At 50.6% G+C, this 16,101-nt stretch overlaps 1 protein-coding gene across 1 annotated transcript in view; it reads left to right on the plus strand.

Moving 5' to 3' along the window:
• Positions 1–15,405, plus strand: part of GCN1 (GCN1 activator of EIF2AK4) — a 57,079-nt gene extending 41,674 nt beyond the window's left edge. Inside the window, exons 43-58 of the mRNA XM_058691118.1 lie at positions 1,874–1,991; positions 2,104–2,319; positions 3,857–4,021; positions 5,185–5,346; positions 5,633–5,725; positions 5,954–6,097; positions 6,193–6,462; positions 6,704–6,817; positions 7,258–7,488; positions 8,430–8,623; positions 8,766–8,880; positions 11,017–11,113; positions 11,456–11,604; positions 12,137–12,244; positions 13,967–14,185; positions 14,705–15,405. Of these exons, the coding sequence (XP_058547101.1) occupies positions 1,874–1,991; positions 2,104–2,319; positions 3,857–4,021; positions 5,185–5,346; positions 5,633–5,725; positions 5,954–6,097; positions 6,193–6,462; positions 6,704–6,817; positions 7,258–7,488; positions 8,430–8,623; positions 8,766–8,880; positions 11,017–11,113; positions 11,456–11,604; positions 12,137–12,244; positions 13,967–14,185; positions 14,705–14,830 (2,521 nt within the window). The 3' untranslated portion in view covers positions 14,831–15,405. The remainder of the gene's footprint in view (positions 1–1,873; positions 1,992–2,103; positions 2,320–3,856; positions 4,022–5,184; positions 5,347–5,632; positions 5,726–5,953; positions 6,098–6,192; positions 6,463–6,703; positions 6,818–7,257; positions 7,489–8,429; positions 8,624–8,765; positions 8,881–11,016; positions 11,114–11,455; positions 11,605–12,136; positions 12,245–13,966; positions 14,186–14,704) is intronic.
• Positions 15,406–16,101: the final 696 nt, after the last annotated feature.

A 16,101-nucleotide genomic window follows, 5' to 3' on the forward strand; every position in this document is an offset into this window, starting at 1 on the left:
CAGTTTCATGTAGCAGTGTCTCTATTCTGATCCTCTGTTGAAAAGTTTGCTCTATTCAGTTCTTCAGTTTGTATGAAAATTTTATTTTTTTATTAAAAAATATTTTTAATGATTATTTTGTGTGTGTGTGTGAGAGAGAGAGAGAGAGAGAGAGAGTGTGTGTGTGTGTGTGTGTGTGTGTGTGTATCTGTGCATGTACATGCACAAGCAGGGGAGGGGCAGATAGGGAGAGAGAGAAAGAATACCAAGTAGGTCTCGCGATGCCAGTGCAGAGCCTGATGCAGGGCTCGAACTCATGAACTGTGAAATCATACCTGAGCCAAAATCAAGAATCAGACACTTAACTGACTGAGCCACCCAGGAGCCCCTTTATGGGTTTTTTTGAATCTTCACTTCAAATAGGACTATGATTTTTGTAGTCATTAAAAACAATAAACCTAATTTAATTTGAAGAGAAGTAAGGTTTATCCTTCTAGGCCTCTTCTTAGTGATGATCATTTCTGATGATCAGCATTCCTGATTTTCTGTTAATGTTTCTTTCTGTACTCTCCCTCTTCGTTGTAGTTTTTATTACAGAAACTTTCACCTATGCTTTTAAAAAATGTTGATTTTTCCCATTGTTAAAGTAATATGTCTTCATTAGTAGAAAACTTGGGAAGAAAATAATATGGGAAAGTGTAAAGAAACAAAAATCTTCTAGGGTCACCTAGGTGGCTCAGTCAGTTGAATGTCCGACTTTTGATTTTGTCTCAGGTCATGATCCCAGGCTCGTGGGATTGAGCCCCACATCGGATTTGGTATGAGCATGGATCCTGCTTGAGACTGACTCACTCTCTCTCTCTCTCTCTCTCTCTCTCTCCCTCCCTCCCCCTCCCTCTCTCCCTCCCTCCCTCCCTCCCTCTCTCCCTCTCTCCCTCCCTCCCTCTCTCCCTCTCTCCCTCTGTCCCCCTCTCCCCCTCTCCCTCTCTCCCTCCCTCCCCACCCTCCCTCTTCTGTGTGCATGCACACGTTCTCTCTCTTAAAATTTAAAAAAAAAAATTGTCTATAACTTCTCTCATTCCACGATAGCCACCATGAATATATTTTTACTTTTTTATTATTTATTATTTATTTTTATTAATAATTAATTTTTAAATTTTTATTTTTGAGAGAGAGACAGAGACAGTGCAAGTAGGAAAGGAGCAGAGAGAGAGGGAGACACAATCCAAAGCAGGCTCCAGGCTCCAAGCTATAAGTTTACTGGACCATGAGCCTGATGTGGGGCTCAAACTCATGAACCGCGAGATCATGACCTGAGCCGAAGTCAGATGCTTAACTGACTGAGCCACCCAGGAGCCCCTATTATTTATTGTTTTTAAATTTATGTCCAAATTAGTTAGCATATAGTACAACAATGATTTCAGGAGTAGATTCCTTAATGCCCCTTACCCATTTAGCCCATCCCCCCTCCCACAAACCCTCCAGTAATCCTCTGTTGTCTCCATATTTAAGAGTCTCTTATGTTTTGTCCCCCTTGCTGTTTTTATATTATTTTTGTTTTCCTTTCCTTACGTTCATCTGTTTTGCATCTTAAAATCCTCATGAGTGAAGTCATATGATACTCGTCTTTCTCTAATTTCGCTCAGCATAATACCCTCTAGTGCCATCCACATAGTTGCAAATGGCAAGATTTCATTCTTTTTGATTGCTGAGTGATACTCTGTTGTATATATATACCACATCTTCTTTATCCATTCATCCATCGATGGACATTTGTAGCCACCATGAATATTTTAGGTGTACTTCCTTCCAGTATATTTTTTGCCCAGTGCTCAGTTGTCCCCCAAGATTGCCCCTCGCAACTGTGTGACTCTGTTATTGGCATCTTCCTCAGGTTTAGCTCTGTTCAGCTCCTTGGGGATCTCCTGTTCCACATCTCAGGGGTCACCGGGAAGATGACCACAGAAACTGCCTCTGAAGATGATAATTTTGGAACTGCCCAGTCCAATAAGGTGCGCGCCTCGAGTTGGTTTTCCACCCGTAGTGATGGTAGGGATGTGCCCTGGTACTCATGCTCTGGAGGCTTCACCACCCTGCGTTCTCCCTTCTTTTCCACTGCTGTAGGCTATCATCACTGCCCTGGGGGTAGATCGGCGGAACCGGGTGTTGGCAGGGCTCTACATGGGCCGCTCAGACACCCAGCTGGTTGTGCGGCAGGCGTCCCTGCACGTCTGGAAGATTGTGGTCTCTAATACCCCCCGCACCTTGCGCGAGATCCTGCCTACTCTCTTTGGGCTGCTGCTGGGTTTCCTAGCCAGCACCTGTGCAGATAAGAGAACCGTAAGTTTACTGGACCTTGCTTCTGACCCAGCATCAGAGGCTAGGGTGCCTAGAGCCCCCTATCTAAGAGAACATTTATTTATTAGTCATTTAACAGTTACTCTTAAAGATAAAACAGCCAGTTATTTTGCCTTCAAGATGGATTTATTCAGGCAATAGCAAAGAATTGCAGTTTGGGACATGTAAGCCATGGCAAAACTATAGTCAAGTCCACTGAACAAAAGAGTGGAATACCCTATAAAAGAGGGAAGGGAGGGTGTCGGGAGGGCTGTTATAAACAAAAAGTCTCTTGGAGTAAACTGGGAATTTGAAGTGTAGTGGCTATTCATTGGCTCAGTTGTGACTGTCTCTCAGTGGCTGGGCTGTTGGCCGGTGGAGGAGGAAAATCTTCCTTTATCCTGCTGGGCTAGTAAAGTATATGCTTTTTCCTGTTCGGTCTGTAACATTTATCTTTTCCTTTTGGGTCTGTAGTTGATGAAGAGTGGTAGGGTGTGGGAGTGCCCTTTTCTGGCCTCCTGACTCCATTCTAAAGGAGGTTTCCTTTTATTAATGTTCACACAACAAATATTTATTAAGCACCACTATGTGCTAAGCAGGGGCCTAAAATCTGGAGATGTAATGGAGAAGAAGAGCAGCCTTATTCTTTTCCTCATGAGCTACACTGTGGTGGAGAAGATGGACGTTAATCAAATAATCACACAGACAGATGTAAATACAGCTATAGCAAATGCTGCGTGGTGCTGCAAATGTGTGTAACAGGGCCTTTGACCAGTGGGGGAGGGGGGGTCAGGGAAAGCTTCTCAGAAGAAATGATGCTTGAAGATAAAAAAGATGAGTAAGTACCCACCAGGTGAGGTAGTGATGAAAGCCAATTCCAGACCAGGGGAATAGTGCTTTAGATACAAGGGCAGGATGTGCAAGAGCCAACAGAAGCTGGGCGGGGGCTGCTGGGTCTGGAATGAGAAACAGGGGTGAGCATGTGAGATGAGGCTGACCTGGGCTGGGGCAGGGGCTGGGTCAGGCATGTTCTCTGGTTGGGAGGAGGGGCCCAGCCTGGGCTCATGTTTGCTTCTGGCAGTCCCCTTTGACCCACTCCCAACCCCCATCTCTGGCAAGCAAACTGCATATTTGGCTAAAGAAGGGTTTGTGTGAGGCCTCAGGGGAGATCGTTTTTTTTTTTTTTTTTTTTTTTTTCCTTAAAAACATTTGTGCCCTGTTCAGCTCCCCTTGGACAAGAGCACAAGGTGAGGTGACTTCTAGGCTGTAGTTATCAATTTAGGGAAATTGACTCTTGACCAGGCAGCATCTGATAAGTTTCCTATTCATATAGAAGGTGCCAGCTCTTGCTTTAGGTTGTGTAGGTGTGTGTGACACAAAGAAATAATTGTATTTTTTAGTGTTTTGCAAGCACCCTGGCGGTTCTTCAGGGCTAACGGCATCTGGGGAAGTTAAGTCCAGGGCCTTCAATCTGGAGTTGTCTTCCAGGTGCCCTGGGGTTTGTAGGGCATTGATGTCCTGGCTTGGTCTCTGCTGACAGATTGCAGCAAGGACATTGGGCGATCTCGTCCGGAAGTTAGGGGAGAAAATCCTGCCAGAAATCATCCCCATCCTTGAGGAAGGCCTGAGGTCTCAGAAGAGCGACGAGAGGCAGGGTGTGTGCATCGGACTGAGCGAGATCATGAAGTCCACCAGCCGAGACGCTGTGAGTGTCTTCTTAGGGCCTCGTGGGTGACCTGACTCAGAGGGCTGGGGGCAGGTTCCAGGAAAAGCCGTATCACTAGGGACTCCTGAATGGCCCATAGAAATTGGTGATGATCTTTGTCTCACCACTACTGAGGCTTCTCCAGTTTAATCCCTTTTGTGTCACTACTGCACTACAGTTAAAATGTGCAGTGTCCTTGGCAGGGAAGGGAGGCCGTGCGCATGTGCGTGTGCTGGTGCTGTGGGAGCGGGAGGGCTGCACACGTTCTTACAGGGAGCAGAGCAGATGAGTGTTACACTCCCAGTGGGTGGAAGTGTGTCGTTTCCGACAATGTTACCGTCCCATAGCAGCCACTTTCAGGGGGCTGGCGATCTTTGCACTCACTTTCCTTTCTGAGGGTGATCCTCAAAACACGCCTGGGAAACAGATTGAGCAGGCATAGGGCTCTCAGTTGGCATAAAAGTTATGAAGTGGCTGGCTAGTCAGAAATGTTAAGCATGTGGCCATTGCTTATTCTCTGATCTACAGGCACCTTCTGCTGAGTGTATCAGTAGAAGTATTATATTCACTGGGGGTTTACGTTTGCATTTGGCAAAGAATGTAAATAAATTCTGTCACCAACTAGAGTTGTGATTCATTGAATAGTTACTGAGTCCTCTCAAAGGCTGAGACCTTGCCGGCGGTGAGGCTGATACATAATCAGTCCCCCGATTCTGTTTGTAGTGCGCTCTGCTTCGGGGGGACCGTTTCCAGAGGGAGCAGAGCTATCCTTGGCCCCACAGTAGCCCCAGAGATGCCACAGAGAAGCAATTTTTTGAGTTGAGTCTTGAAGGACTTGGGAGTTTTCCAAGAGGATGAGCCAAAGAAAGAATCAGGGGAGAGGGGGCCATGCCATGCAGGGCCTCACCGTGGGAAGGAGCTCTCGTGGGAGATGGAGAGTATCTGGAGAACTCACTTAAAATCCGACTCCTCAGGTGGAGACTGCATATCCTCTCTACGTTCATATGCTTGCTCATTTTCAGTGAGAATCACTAAGTTAAGAGTCAAGCCAGGGGATGCTGGTGGCCTGGCTAGGCCAGAGGTCCTCGTCCATCTCCCCTTGCTTGCTTCCACTCCTTCCTTGCCTCTGCTGCATCAGGTACAGTGCACGGATTCTGTTGCAGGTGCTGTATTTCTCTGAGTCCCTTGTACCCACGGCGAGGAAGGCTTTGTGTGACCCTCTGGAGGAGGTCAGAGAAGCGGCGGCCAAGACCTTCGAGCAGCTGCACTCCACCATCGGCCACCAGGCTCTGGAGGACATTCTCCCATTTTTACTGAAGCAGCTGGTGAGTGGATCTGCCACACACCTACCAGTTTGGCTTTTACTGTCTCTGTAGAAGCAAAATGCAGGGGGGCTCACTCTGCCAAGGCAGCCGCAGTGTGGGCCCCCCAAGGGAGTGGGTGCAGCAGGCTCAGATTTGGCTCTGTGCTTCTCCTTCGATAGTCAGTAAATGTGGGTGTGGTAGGAGGAAGGGAGGAAAGTGGTGAAGGAAGTTGGCGGTGGCTGGTCTAGACAGCAGAGGTGGGGACAGGAGCCAGCTCCTCAGCATTGCCCTCCGTGCTCCTGTGCAGGATGATGAGGAAGTGTCAGAATTTGCCTTGGATGGTCTGAAGCAAGTTATGGCCATCAAGAGTCGTGTGGTGCTTCCCTACCTCGTGCCCAAGGTAATCCCACCCTGCAGCAAACACCCCCTGGCCGCGGCTACATGATTATTTCCAGGCCTGCTATGGAGACCTTTTGGACTCAGATGTTGGGGAAGGCTGGTGGTGGGTTCAGGGGGCCCTGGAGCAGACACTTAGCCCTCAACAGTGGCCATGGGATCTCCTAGAGTCTAGCACGGTGGCCAGCATGGAGCGGCATTCATTGAGCTGACCTTGTTCATCATTCTACAGCTGACGACTCCGCCTGTCAACACCCGGGTGCTGGCTTTCCTTTCGTCTGTGGCTGGCGACGCCTTGACCCGTCACCTTGGAGTGATCCTCCCGGCAGTCATGTTGGCCCTGAAGGAGAAACTTGGGACTCCGGACGAGCAGCTGGTGAGTGTCACGATTACTCCTGGCAGCTTTCTGTCAGCTGTCCTGGCCTGCCCCTGGGGGGCTGTGCTCAGTCTGGGTGTCCCCTGTGGTTTCAGGAGATGGCCAACTGTCAGGCTGTGATCCTCTCAGTAGAGGATGACACTGGGCACCGGATCATCATCGAGGATCTGCTGGAAGCCACCCGAAGCCCTGAGGTGGGCATGAGGCAGGCTGCCGCCATCATCCTCAACATTTACTGTTCACGCTCGAAGGCTGACTACACCAGCCACTTGCGGAGCCTGGTGTCCGGCCTGATCCGCCTCTTCAACGACTCCAGCCCAGTGGTTCTGGAGGAGAGCTGGGATGCCCTGAATGCCATCACCAAGGTGAGGGGACTGCTGACTGTAGCAGATTTTGATTATAGACCATGCCAGACGCTTGGAAGATTAGACTCTTAAAATAGGCCATGATGTACCTGTCAGCCAACTTCAGCATCTATCAATCCATGGCCAGTCTTACTTATACTCCCCCCACACTCTTCCCCCTGAGGTATTACTTTGAAGCCATCTTGGGAGGGCTGTACTTAGAACCCTGACATCCTCTCTGCTTTTTCCTGGCCTTCCACAGAAGCTCGATGCTGGCAACCAGCTGGCACTAATTGAAGAACTGCACAAAGAAATCCGGCTCATAGGGAATGAGAGCAAAGGCGAGCATGTGCCAGGGTTCTGCCTCCCAAAGAAGGTAAGCCAGGGCCTCGTGAGGGTGCTGTGGGCATATGGCCTTCCTCTACCTCCACCCGCAGTCCCGGGTCTGTGGTAGAGCAGCCGACTTAGGGCCTTCACGGAAGCGTGTTTCTTTCCCACGGTGGCCATATGGGGATAGGGTCTGTGCTGCCTTCAGTTTAAGTTGTGGAGGCCACCACGGCCAGAGCAAGTGAGTCACAGAGGAGACAGCAGGTGTACCTATGTGTGCTAGGCCCACCAGAGCTGTTACCTTCTCATCACTGCCCTGTCAAGACTGTTTCTCAGCCGGCACCCTCTCAGGCTGTTACCCTGGCACCAGAAGCAGTCTCTGTCAGGGAATCACAGAGAGGATGGCTGACAGGGGTGCGTGCTTTGGATAGGAGACCCCTGGACCCAGTGCCTTTGAGATTTGACTGTCGTGTGTGGTTCTCTCGTCAGGGAGTAACCTCCATCCTTCCAGTGTTGCGGGAGGGCGTCCTGACTGGCAGCCCGGAACAGAAAGAGGAAGCGGCCAAAGCTTTAGGTTTGGTGATCCGCCTGACCTCAGCTGACGCCCTGAGGCCCTCCGTGGTCAGCATCACTGGGCCTCTGATCCGCATCCTGGGGGACCGGTTCAGCTGGAACGTAAAGGCAGCCCTGCTCGAGACACTCAGCCTCTTGCTGGCCAAGGTGAGCCACTGACACATTCACCTCTTGGTCCATTTGGGTCTTCAAGAACTGATCTGTCTGCCGGTTGGTGTCACGTGGCAGCACGGTGAGCTTATTATGGAGAAACAGCATGGCAGAGGGAGTCGAGATGCTAGATGCTAGACTCACACTACGCCAGAATGACCTTGGGAAAGTATGGTAACCTCTGAGCTTGTGCCCTCACCCGTGATTTGGAAGTGCTGCTGCCGCCTGCCAATGAAGAGCTGTGGGGCCTAGAGAAGGTGGTGTCAGGTGGTGCCTGACGCATCCTGAGCGTAACGGAGCCCTTTCCTCCCAGAATTTGTCCCATAGGCCATGAGTCGATGTCATCCGTGGCCAGATGGTTCCTACCTCCCGTTTACGAGCTTCACTCCATGGTGTGCCTCCCAGCAGCCTGCAGCCCCTGACCCCAGTATTTTCACACTTCCAAACAGCTGCTTTGGTTTTTCCCATTTAGGAAGAAGTAAACGTTCATTCTTGGGAGGGGTGACTTTCTGAGGTCATTTGTTTCATAGGATTGTTCTCTGAGCAGTGTCAGTGCTCAGCTTGCATATCTATTGCTCAGAAGATGATACCTGCCCTTATACACCTGGTCCATTGCCCTGTCTTGGCATTGGAACAGGTCTTCGGTGGGGCTGACAGCTGTCACCTGCGCTGCTCTTTCATGTATTTGGAGATAGAGGTTTCAAGTCGCTTGTCCGTGTGGACTGGTCTCCACTTAAGCCAACCAGTGGCTCCCTTGGAGGTGGTGATACCGGGGCTGAGCAGGACCTGTCCGTGCTGGCTGTCCTCTTTGTGGGAGTATCTACTCCTAGCCTGTGTGCGAGAGCTCATGGTGGTTTCTGATTGATTTCGTATCTGTCGCACACTGTGGCCTTGGACTCCACCACACCCGTAATTTCTTATGTGGGTTTCTCAAACAGGTCGGGATTGCCCTGAAGCCATTCCTGCCCCAGCTGCAGACCACTTTTACCAAAGCCCTGCAGGACTCCAACCGGGGGGTACGCCTGAAGGCTGCTGATGCTCTGGGGAAGCTCATCTCCATCCACATCAAGGTGGACCCCCTCTTCACAGAGCTATTGAATGGAATCCGTGTCATGGAAGACCCAGGTGTCAGGTGAGGTGCTGCTGGGGCAGTGCTGTGGCTGTGAGGAGGCCAGGCGGATGCTGAAGCCTCCTGGGGCCGGGCCGGGCCTGTGTGGGCGGGAACAGTGGTGAAGAAGAGCGAGGGGTTTAAGTTGGATGCGTTGGTTCTGTAGGGACACCATGCTGCAGGCCCTGAGGTTTGTGATTCAGGGAGCAGGGGCCAAAGTGGACGTGGTCATCCGGAAAAACATTGTCTCGCTCCTGCTGAGCATGCTGGGACACGACGAGGTATGGCTGCAGGTGGATGGCAGGGCTGGTGGGCTCTACTGGTTCCCCTTCTCTTTGCTTTGGTCGACATGTCTGTTTTGTGTTAGAAGAACTGCTGCCTGCTCAGTGGTAATAATCATTCCTGATGCTCCTATCACTCTTTATGGTTTAACAGGCATTTGGTTGTGAGGGAGACAGGGCGGGTAGTGTTGGTATTGGTTGTTCTGTTTCACAGATAAGGAAGGTAAGGTTTTCACAGTAACGAAAGTAAGGAGCTCTTGTGAACTTACTGTGCAATCTTAAACGAGCCACTTTCCCTCTCTGCCTTTCCTTTCCCTGTGTGTAAAATGAAGACATTCGTTTATTGGTTCAGGAAACATTTGCTGAGACAAAGGGTCTATCGCAGAGGTGAAGCAAGCATGGTCACAGCCCTTAAGAAATTTGGCATCTGGGAGGGTGCCTGGGTGGCTCAGTTGGTTAAACATCCAACTCTTTATTTGGCTCAGGTCATGATCTCACGGTTTGTGAGTTCAAGTCCTGCGTCGGGCTCTGCTCTGACAGTTTGTAGCCTGCTTGGGATGATCTCTCTCTCTGCCTCTCTCCTGCCTTTTGTCTCTCTCTCTCTCTCTCTCTCTCTCTCTCTCTCTCTCTCTCTTTCTCTCTCTCTCACCTTAAAAAAATAAAATAAAAAGGAAATTTGGCATCTGGTGTCTGGGACACCAGGTCGGAGGTCTTAGCACTGTTGGAGAGGGTGAGACTTGCCTGGGGCCATGCCCTAGCAAGGTGGAGTCAGCCACAGTCTGAGCTCTGGGACCCCCGGTGCTGTCTCCGTTCCAGCACGGCCCCTCCTTCCCCAGCCTGGAAGCGTGTGTTAAGTACTCGTTGGCTGCCCAGCAACTGAGTCTAGATAAGAATTTTCTCTTTCTCCTCTGACAGCCCTCTGTTGTGGGGTTAATCTCTGGACTGAGCCTGTGGGTTCACATGGTTTGCACTTGTAGCGCACTCAGTGGGGCCAGCCCTTGTTGCTGCTGGGTTTACCACGGCTGTGGAAGTCTGGCCTCATTCCAACTGCTGCTCCCTGACTAGAGCCCCCGCCTTCTCTGTCAGGGTTTTTACAGGGCTATGCCCAGTGCAAGCAAAAGTTAGTATTTAGGCCAATTTGCATTTCACCACAGTGGAGCTTAAAATAGATCCTGTTGGAGAGAGTGGGCGTCAGAGAGAGCCAGCTTTAGCCTTGCTTGGCACCTGGGCTTCTGCCTGGAGCTCAGAGGTGCAAACTGTGGTCAGACCATCTTCCCCCCAACTCAGAGCTTCCCCTGGATCAATGGTGGCCAACCAGGGTGCCAGCCTGGCATTAGCCACTCAGCAGGTCGTTAGTCCTTGGTTGGTGGGTTGGTTTGTGGTCTGTGTGCACATCAGATTGGCACTTATTAATAATATAGTATGTATCTTAAAAATCCACTCCCTTGCTATCCCGTGATTAGTTGGCTAGGGAGGAGCAGCAGGGAGCAGGTTGTGTATCTGGCTTTGATTTTGACAGAAAATGCTCAGCTTTTGCTTGTCCTCCTTAGGTTGATTAGTGGCTTCATTCTGACTTCCTAGGACAAACCTGAATAAGGGAGGTGGTGCTAGGGCACTGACACAGTAGAGAGATTCCAGGGTGTCGCTCTGGACACAAGATGACACACAAGGTTGGCAGGGGAGAGGGGCTGGAAGGAAAGGAGCTCAGAGCGGTTCTCTAGCTGACGTCCAGTGATGTGGGCAGGGGCCGCCCCTCGCTGCCTCCCAGAGCTGTTGATAGTAATTGAGATAATACGTGGAAAATGTTCTGACTTTCTAAGAAGAGAGGTGCTACGTAAATACGGGTATTATTGCCATTGTGATGATGATTACCATATGCACGCACACTGGAGTTTTCTATAATTGAGAGAAGTGCTGGGTGTATGGTTGTTCGCTCCACGCCCAGTGGCGGCTGCCATGAATGGCAGTCCCGCTCTGGCAGCAGGAGCGCACGTGCCTGGAGTGGGGACAGGAGTCTGGAGTCGCCTCGTTCTGCCTTCTCCCCTGCCCTCCATCCTGGGCAGTTGCTGGCCCCACTGACCTTGCAGCTGGTGGTGCAGCTCACGCCGCCTTTTGCTCCCTTCTGTGCTCTGTCAGGACAACACTCGCATCTCCTCGGCCGGCTGCCTGGGCGAGCTGTGTGCCTTTCTGACTGAAGAGGAGCTCAGCGCTGTCCTTCAGCAGTGCTTGCTGGGTAGGTCTCCTGTGCACTGGGGACCCCCTGCAGGGCCTTGTCTCCCCTTTCCCTCGGGGGGGTCTTCTGGCAGCTAGTCTCTCCTTGGGGAATCCAGCTCTTAAAACAAAATGGAGTTTCCAGTGGTCCTATAGTCCCTTACGTCTCTGCTCGGGGAACGTGGCTGCGAGTCTGAAGCAGCTTGAGAGAGACCTCTTCATAACGTGCCACATTGGGCAGGGCGGTCCGTGTGCAGTGGACTGGGATTTCCATTGGGCTTAGGTTGGGTGGGCCTGGGGGCTGCATGGCTGGTAGGGGCATAGTGTAAAGTGCAGGTTGACCCAGTTGTGTCCTTCCACTCAGCGGATGTGTCTGGCATTGACTGGATGGTTCGGCATGGACGGAGCCTGGCACTGTCTGTGGCTGTGAACGTGGCTCCCAACAGACTCTGTGCGGGCAGGTATAGCAGTGAAGTTCAGGACATGATCCTCAGCAATGCCATGGCAGACAGGGTAAGGCTTTGGGGCAGCCACACCCCTCTCCCCCTCCCTAGCCCAAATTCCACAGCTGTATCCTTGCTGACACTGCACAAGGGGCGGGGGAGGGGCTCTACTGCAGACTGGGTGGTGAGAGGCCTGGGTTCAAATTTTGCCTTTGCCAATAACTTTCTGTGGCCTTGGACCACTACTTGGTCTCCCTGGTCCTCAGTTCTGTCATCTGTAAACAATGAGGAGTTTAAGTAGGAGTGTCTAGAGGTCCCTTCCATGTCAGAAGCTCTCTGAACCCTGTTCGTGGGAAGCAGTGCACACAGCCTTTGTTTGCTTCATAGCCAGGAAGCAAAGAAAGCTGTCTGCAAGAAAGCTGTCAAAGAGTCTTGGATGTTAAGTTGTGTGTGTGTGTGTGTGTGTGTGTGTGTGTATAGCAGGGGTGCTTATATGAGGGGCCAGTGTCCTGGAGGTTCCTGGGGATGAGACAGAGCCTGGCCCTGCTGCTCCAAGGAAGGGGCAGGGTGCTGTGCCATCCAGCTCTTTCCTGTCCCCACAGATCCCCATCGCAGTGAGCGGGATCCGGGGCATGGGATTCCTGATGAAGCATCACATCGAGACAGGGGGAGGACAGTTGCCAGCCAAACTCTCCAGCCTGTTCATTAAGGTGAGTAGGGGCAGCCTGGCTTGTGAGAAGGACCCATGTCCAAAGAACACTGGAAGTGTGCTGTCTGACTGTTCTGACTGTTCTGACTGTCTGACTGTGCTGTTCTGGGAGTTCTCTGCGGAGAGCTCTGGGAGGTCTCTGAACCCTTGGGAGTGGAACACAAAGTGATTCTGTGTGCTTTTTTCCTCTGGAAGAGTGCCTGACTTGTCAGATTCTCAAGTAGACCTGTAACCCCAAATCAAATTAAGAATCACTATTTTATTTTTTTAAACTTTTTTTTTTTTGTTTTAATTTTATCCTTTCTCAAAAGTGTACTATAGTATCATATTGTGGTTTAGTTTGCATTTGTTTATGGCTAATGATGTAGAACAATTTTTTTTTTGAGTGCGAGTAGGGGAGGGGCAGAGCTGGGGAGAGAGAGAATCTTAAGCAGACTCAGTGCCTTGCATGGAGCCTGATTCGGGGCTTGATTTTGCATTTCTTTCCTAATACTGAAGTTTTGAGAGCTGTTTATATATTTTGCACATAAGACTTTAAGAACCACTATCTTAGGTATTCCTTCCAGGCATCTGGATTTAGTAAAATTTGGGACAGACCTGGGTTCACATCCTTTTTTTTTTTTTTTTTTTTAATGTTTATTTTTGAGAGTGAAGAGAGAGTATGAGTGGGGGAGGGGCAGAGAGAGAGGGAAACACAAGATGTGAAGCAGGTTCCAGGCTCTGAGCTGTCAGCACAGAGCCTGACGCAGGGCCCGAATTCGTGCTGGGTTCAAATCTTAATAAGTCTTTTCTTCCCTGCCTCCTTTTAGCTGGCATGGCGCTTATTATTGTTATTGTGGTGGCTGCAAGGTGTCAATTAGGAAAGCCTGGGAGCTGGACACTGGGGCCTCTGCTGCCTGTGTAATAAAGCAAGCTTTTCAGAAATTGTGCACACAAATCAGAGTGAGAATCTGCATTTTTAGAGGTGTGGCTAAGTCTGAGACTCTGCCTTTGTAACCAGTTCCTGGGTGGTATCAGTGCTGCTGGTGTGTGGACCTCAATTTGAATAGTGAGGTTCCAGAGGGGGATTGCCCCAACCTGCAGACGCCTGCAGCCCTGCTGAGAGTTCTCAGGGCCCCTGTTAGATTGAGCCCATGTAACAGCATCACCTTGCATGCAGCTGTTCATCAGTGTTTGTTTACTGAAGATCCTCTGTGTACCTCGCTGGGCTAGACCCTCAAGGCATAGAGGTGCATGGAGCAGACAAGATCTGTAGAGTTGGAGGTACACAAAAAGCCTATGGGGATGAGGAGGGCCCTAATTTAGAGAGGGTTGTTATGGGAGACCTCTATGGGCTGACACTTGAGCTGAGGCCTGTAGGAGGAGAAGGAGCCAACCATGTGAGGACCCCCAGGCAGGCACATCCCAGGTTGTGGGACCAGTCAGGGCGGAGGCCCGAAGGCGGGAAGGAGCTTGGTGTCCCCGAGGAAGTGATAGCCCTGCGTGGACCAAGAGTAGTGAGAAAAAGGGAGAGAATAGCATGAGATGAGGTGGGAGAAGGAGATGGGCTGAGTCAGAACCTGTCACTGCTCCCCCCCCCGCCCCTACCAAGATGGGAAAGGAAGCCATTGGAAACGAGCAGTGGGGTCAGTTTCTGGATGAAGAGGGAATGTCAGGGCAGAAATTTGGGCTTCCTTGAAAAACAGACTGGATGTGCCTAACTAAAAGCTTATGGTCTTCTTAGTGTCTGCAGAACCCATCCAGTGACATCAGGCTGGTGGCCGAGAAGATGATCTGGTGGGCCAACAAGGACCCGCTGCCTCCCCTGGACCCCCAGGCCATCAAACCCATCCTAAAGGCTCTTCTCGACAACACCAAGGATAAAAACACTGTCGTGAGAGCCTACAGTGACCAGGCGATCGTCAACCTCCTCAAGATGAGGCAGGGCGAAGAGGTGTTTCAGGTGGGAGCCTGGGACTGGGGTGTCCCTCCAGGGCCTGCTGTGGGTGCTCGGCACACGGCTCTACTGCGTGGTAGTCTTTAAGCATCATACTCCACCACCTCATATGCTGAGTGTTGAGAGGCAGATTGTGGTCAGGTGACTGGTCTAGTGCCTGAAAACATTCCTCTGTTCCTGTGGTGTTCAGGCTTCTTTCGGCAACAGAGCCCTGTTTTGGAGAAATCCAAATAAAGTCTCACTTGGCATCTGAACGTGTGGAACGGATCCCAGGAGGGAGCCCTGTTCATGCACTCCTCTCCCCACCGTATTTAGAGCACTGAAAGCCCTTCCACTCCCCGCCTCAGCACATGAAAAGCATGAGGTGTGGTTTTCTTGGCTTCCCAGGGATCCATCGGACCCCCTTATTTTGCCGGAGTCCACAGCAGTGCTAGTTCTGAGGTTAATGTTCATTTTTGCCTTGGCTTGGAGAAACCTGAAGCTGTATTTTCTGATTACGTCTCCTCATTTCCATCTTCCCCACAGGCCCTCTCCAAGATCCTGGACGTGGCCAGTTTGGAGGTGCTGAATGAGTGCAACCGAAGGTCCCTGAAGAAGCTGGCCAGCCAGGCCGACTCCACAGAGCAGGTGGACGACACCATCCTGACCTGATAGGCCCAGGCCCCGCCCCCCGGGCTCCACCTCTTTGTTCAATGTTTTCATTTTTGAAAATACGTTTGTTCCGATGGGGAGCTTAGGAGATGACGTTCCCAGAAAGTATTTTAATATTTCAACAGACCACAGCCAAAGCCTTAAATCAAACCCACACACAACTGAAAATTGCCTCCTCCATCTCTCACCCTTTTCTTTGGAGAAGAGACAAAAGCACATGTGTGAGCCTCACCAAGTGGTAGCCAAGAGCTGATCATCCGGCTGAGCGTGGCTGGGTCTGGAACAGGTGGGGTCAGACTTCTGGATCCTCTTCTCCTGTGCTTGAGTTCTGCTTCGGGAGCCAGTGCTACTCGCCTTTGCCTAGATCCTGAGTGGGGCACTGAACCGTGGAGGTCGGCCTGGTGTGCTGTGTCTTGCCGTGGCTTTGCCATGTTGTGTGGCCCGATTGGATCTGACCCCTGTCAGGTGAACATGACATACTTGCAATGCCCTGGCAATTCACAAGTCGGGGAGGGGTATTGGTTTAAATGCAGGTTGTTTGAAGGAGGAATGTTTTAATAAAGGCTTTGATTTAATCTCGATACAAGCAGATTTATAAAAATCTCCATCCATTAAACATGAAGCTTTGTGCATCAGGAATAAGGCGACACTTGCAACGCTCTTGTGAGCACCGGCAGCATTCTGACTCTTGGGCATCTCTCCTGCTCTTGGAAGTCTCGTAGAGATTTATGCACTTCTCTGTCCTGAGGTTGGGTCCCGTGATTTCACTGAGCATAGAGAAGGCAGGGGTTGAATTGGCCACTTGCCTGTTCTGTCCTGACTCAGAAAGGTGGGGGAGCTTCTGGTAGTCAAGTGTTAAAGAGAAGTCCATCCCTTCTGCGGAGTAAGAAAGAACCACATTGCTGTAGTTAGAGGACTTGCCGAAGGAAAGAAAAGTTGCAGTTCAGCATCTGTCTCCTTTATGAATGACTTCCTTCCTCCTGGTTCTTAGAAGGCTCGTGATCCACATGTCCTGTCTGACGGAGCACGCCCTTCTGGGCCCAGTGACGCAAGTTTTTCTGGTCACAGTATGGAATAAACTTCTACTGACATTACTGGTCAGAGCTGTAAAAGAAAGGAAGATTAAATGTGGTAGCGAGCTCATTTTGTAAAAAGTCTAAAGTGTTCTATCAAAAAAAAGCACGGCTTGGCTTATTAATGCAGCAAAGGTAGAAAGTAGCCCTGTGACTCAGCACTTCTGATAAATAAGACAAGGTGACCTCTGAGATACT

Source organism: Neofelis nebulosa, chromosome 11 (genome assembly GCF_028018385.1).
Source record: "Neofelis nebulosa isolate mNeoNeb1 chromosome 11, mNeoNeb1.pri, whole genome shotgun sequence".
NCBI classification, from domain to species: Eukaryota; Metazoa; Chordata; class Mammalia; order Carnivora; family Felidae; genus Neofelis; species Neofelis nebulosa.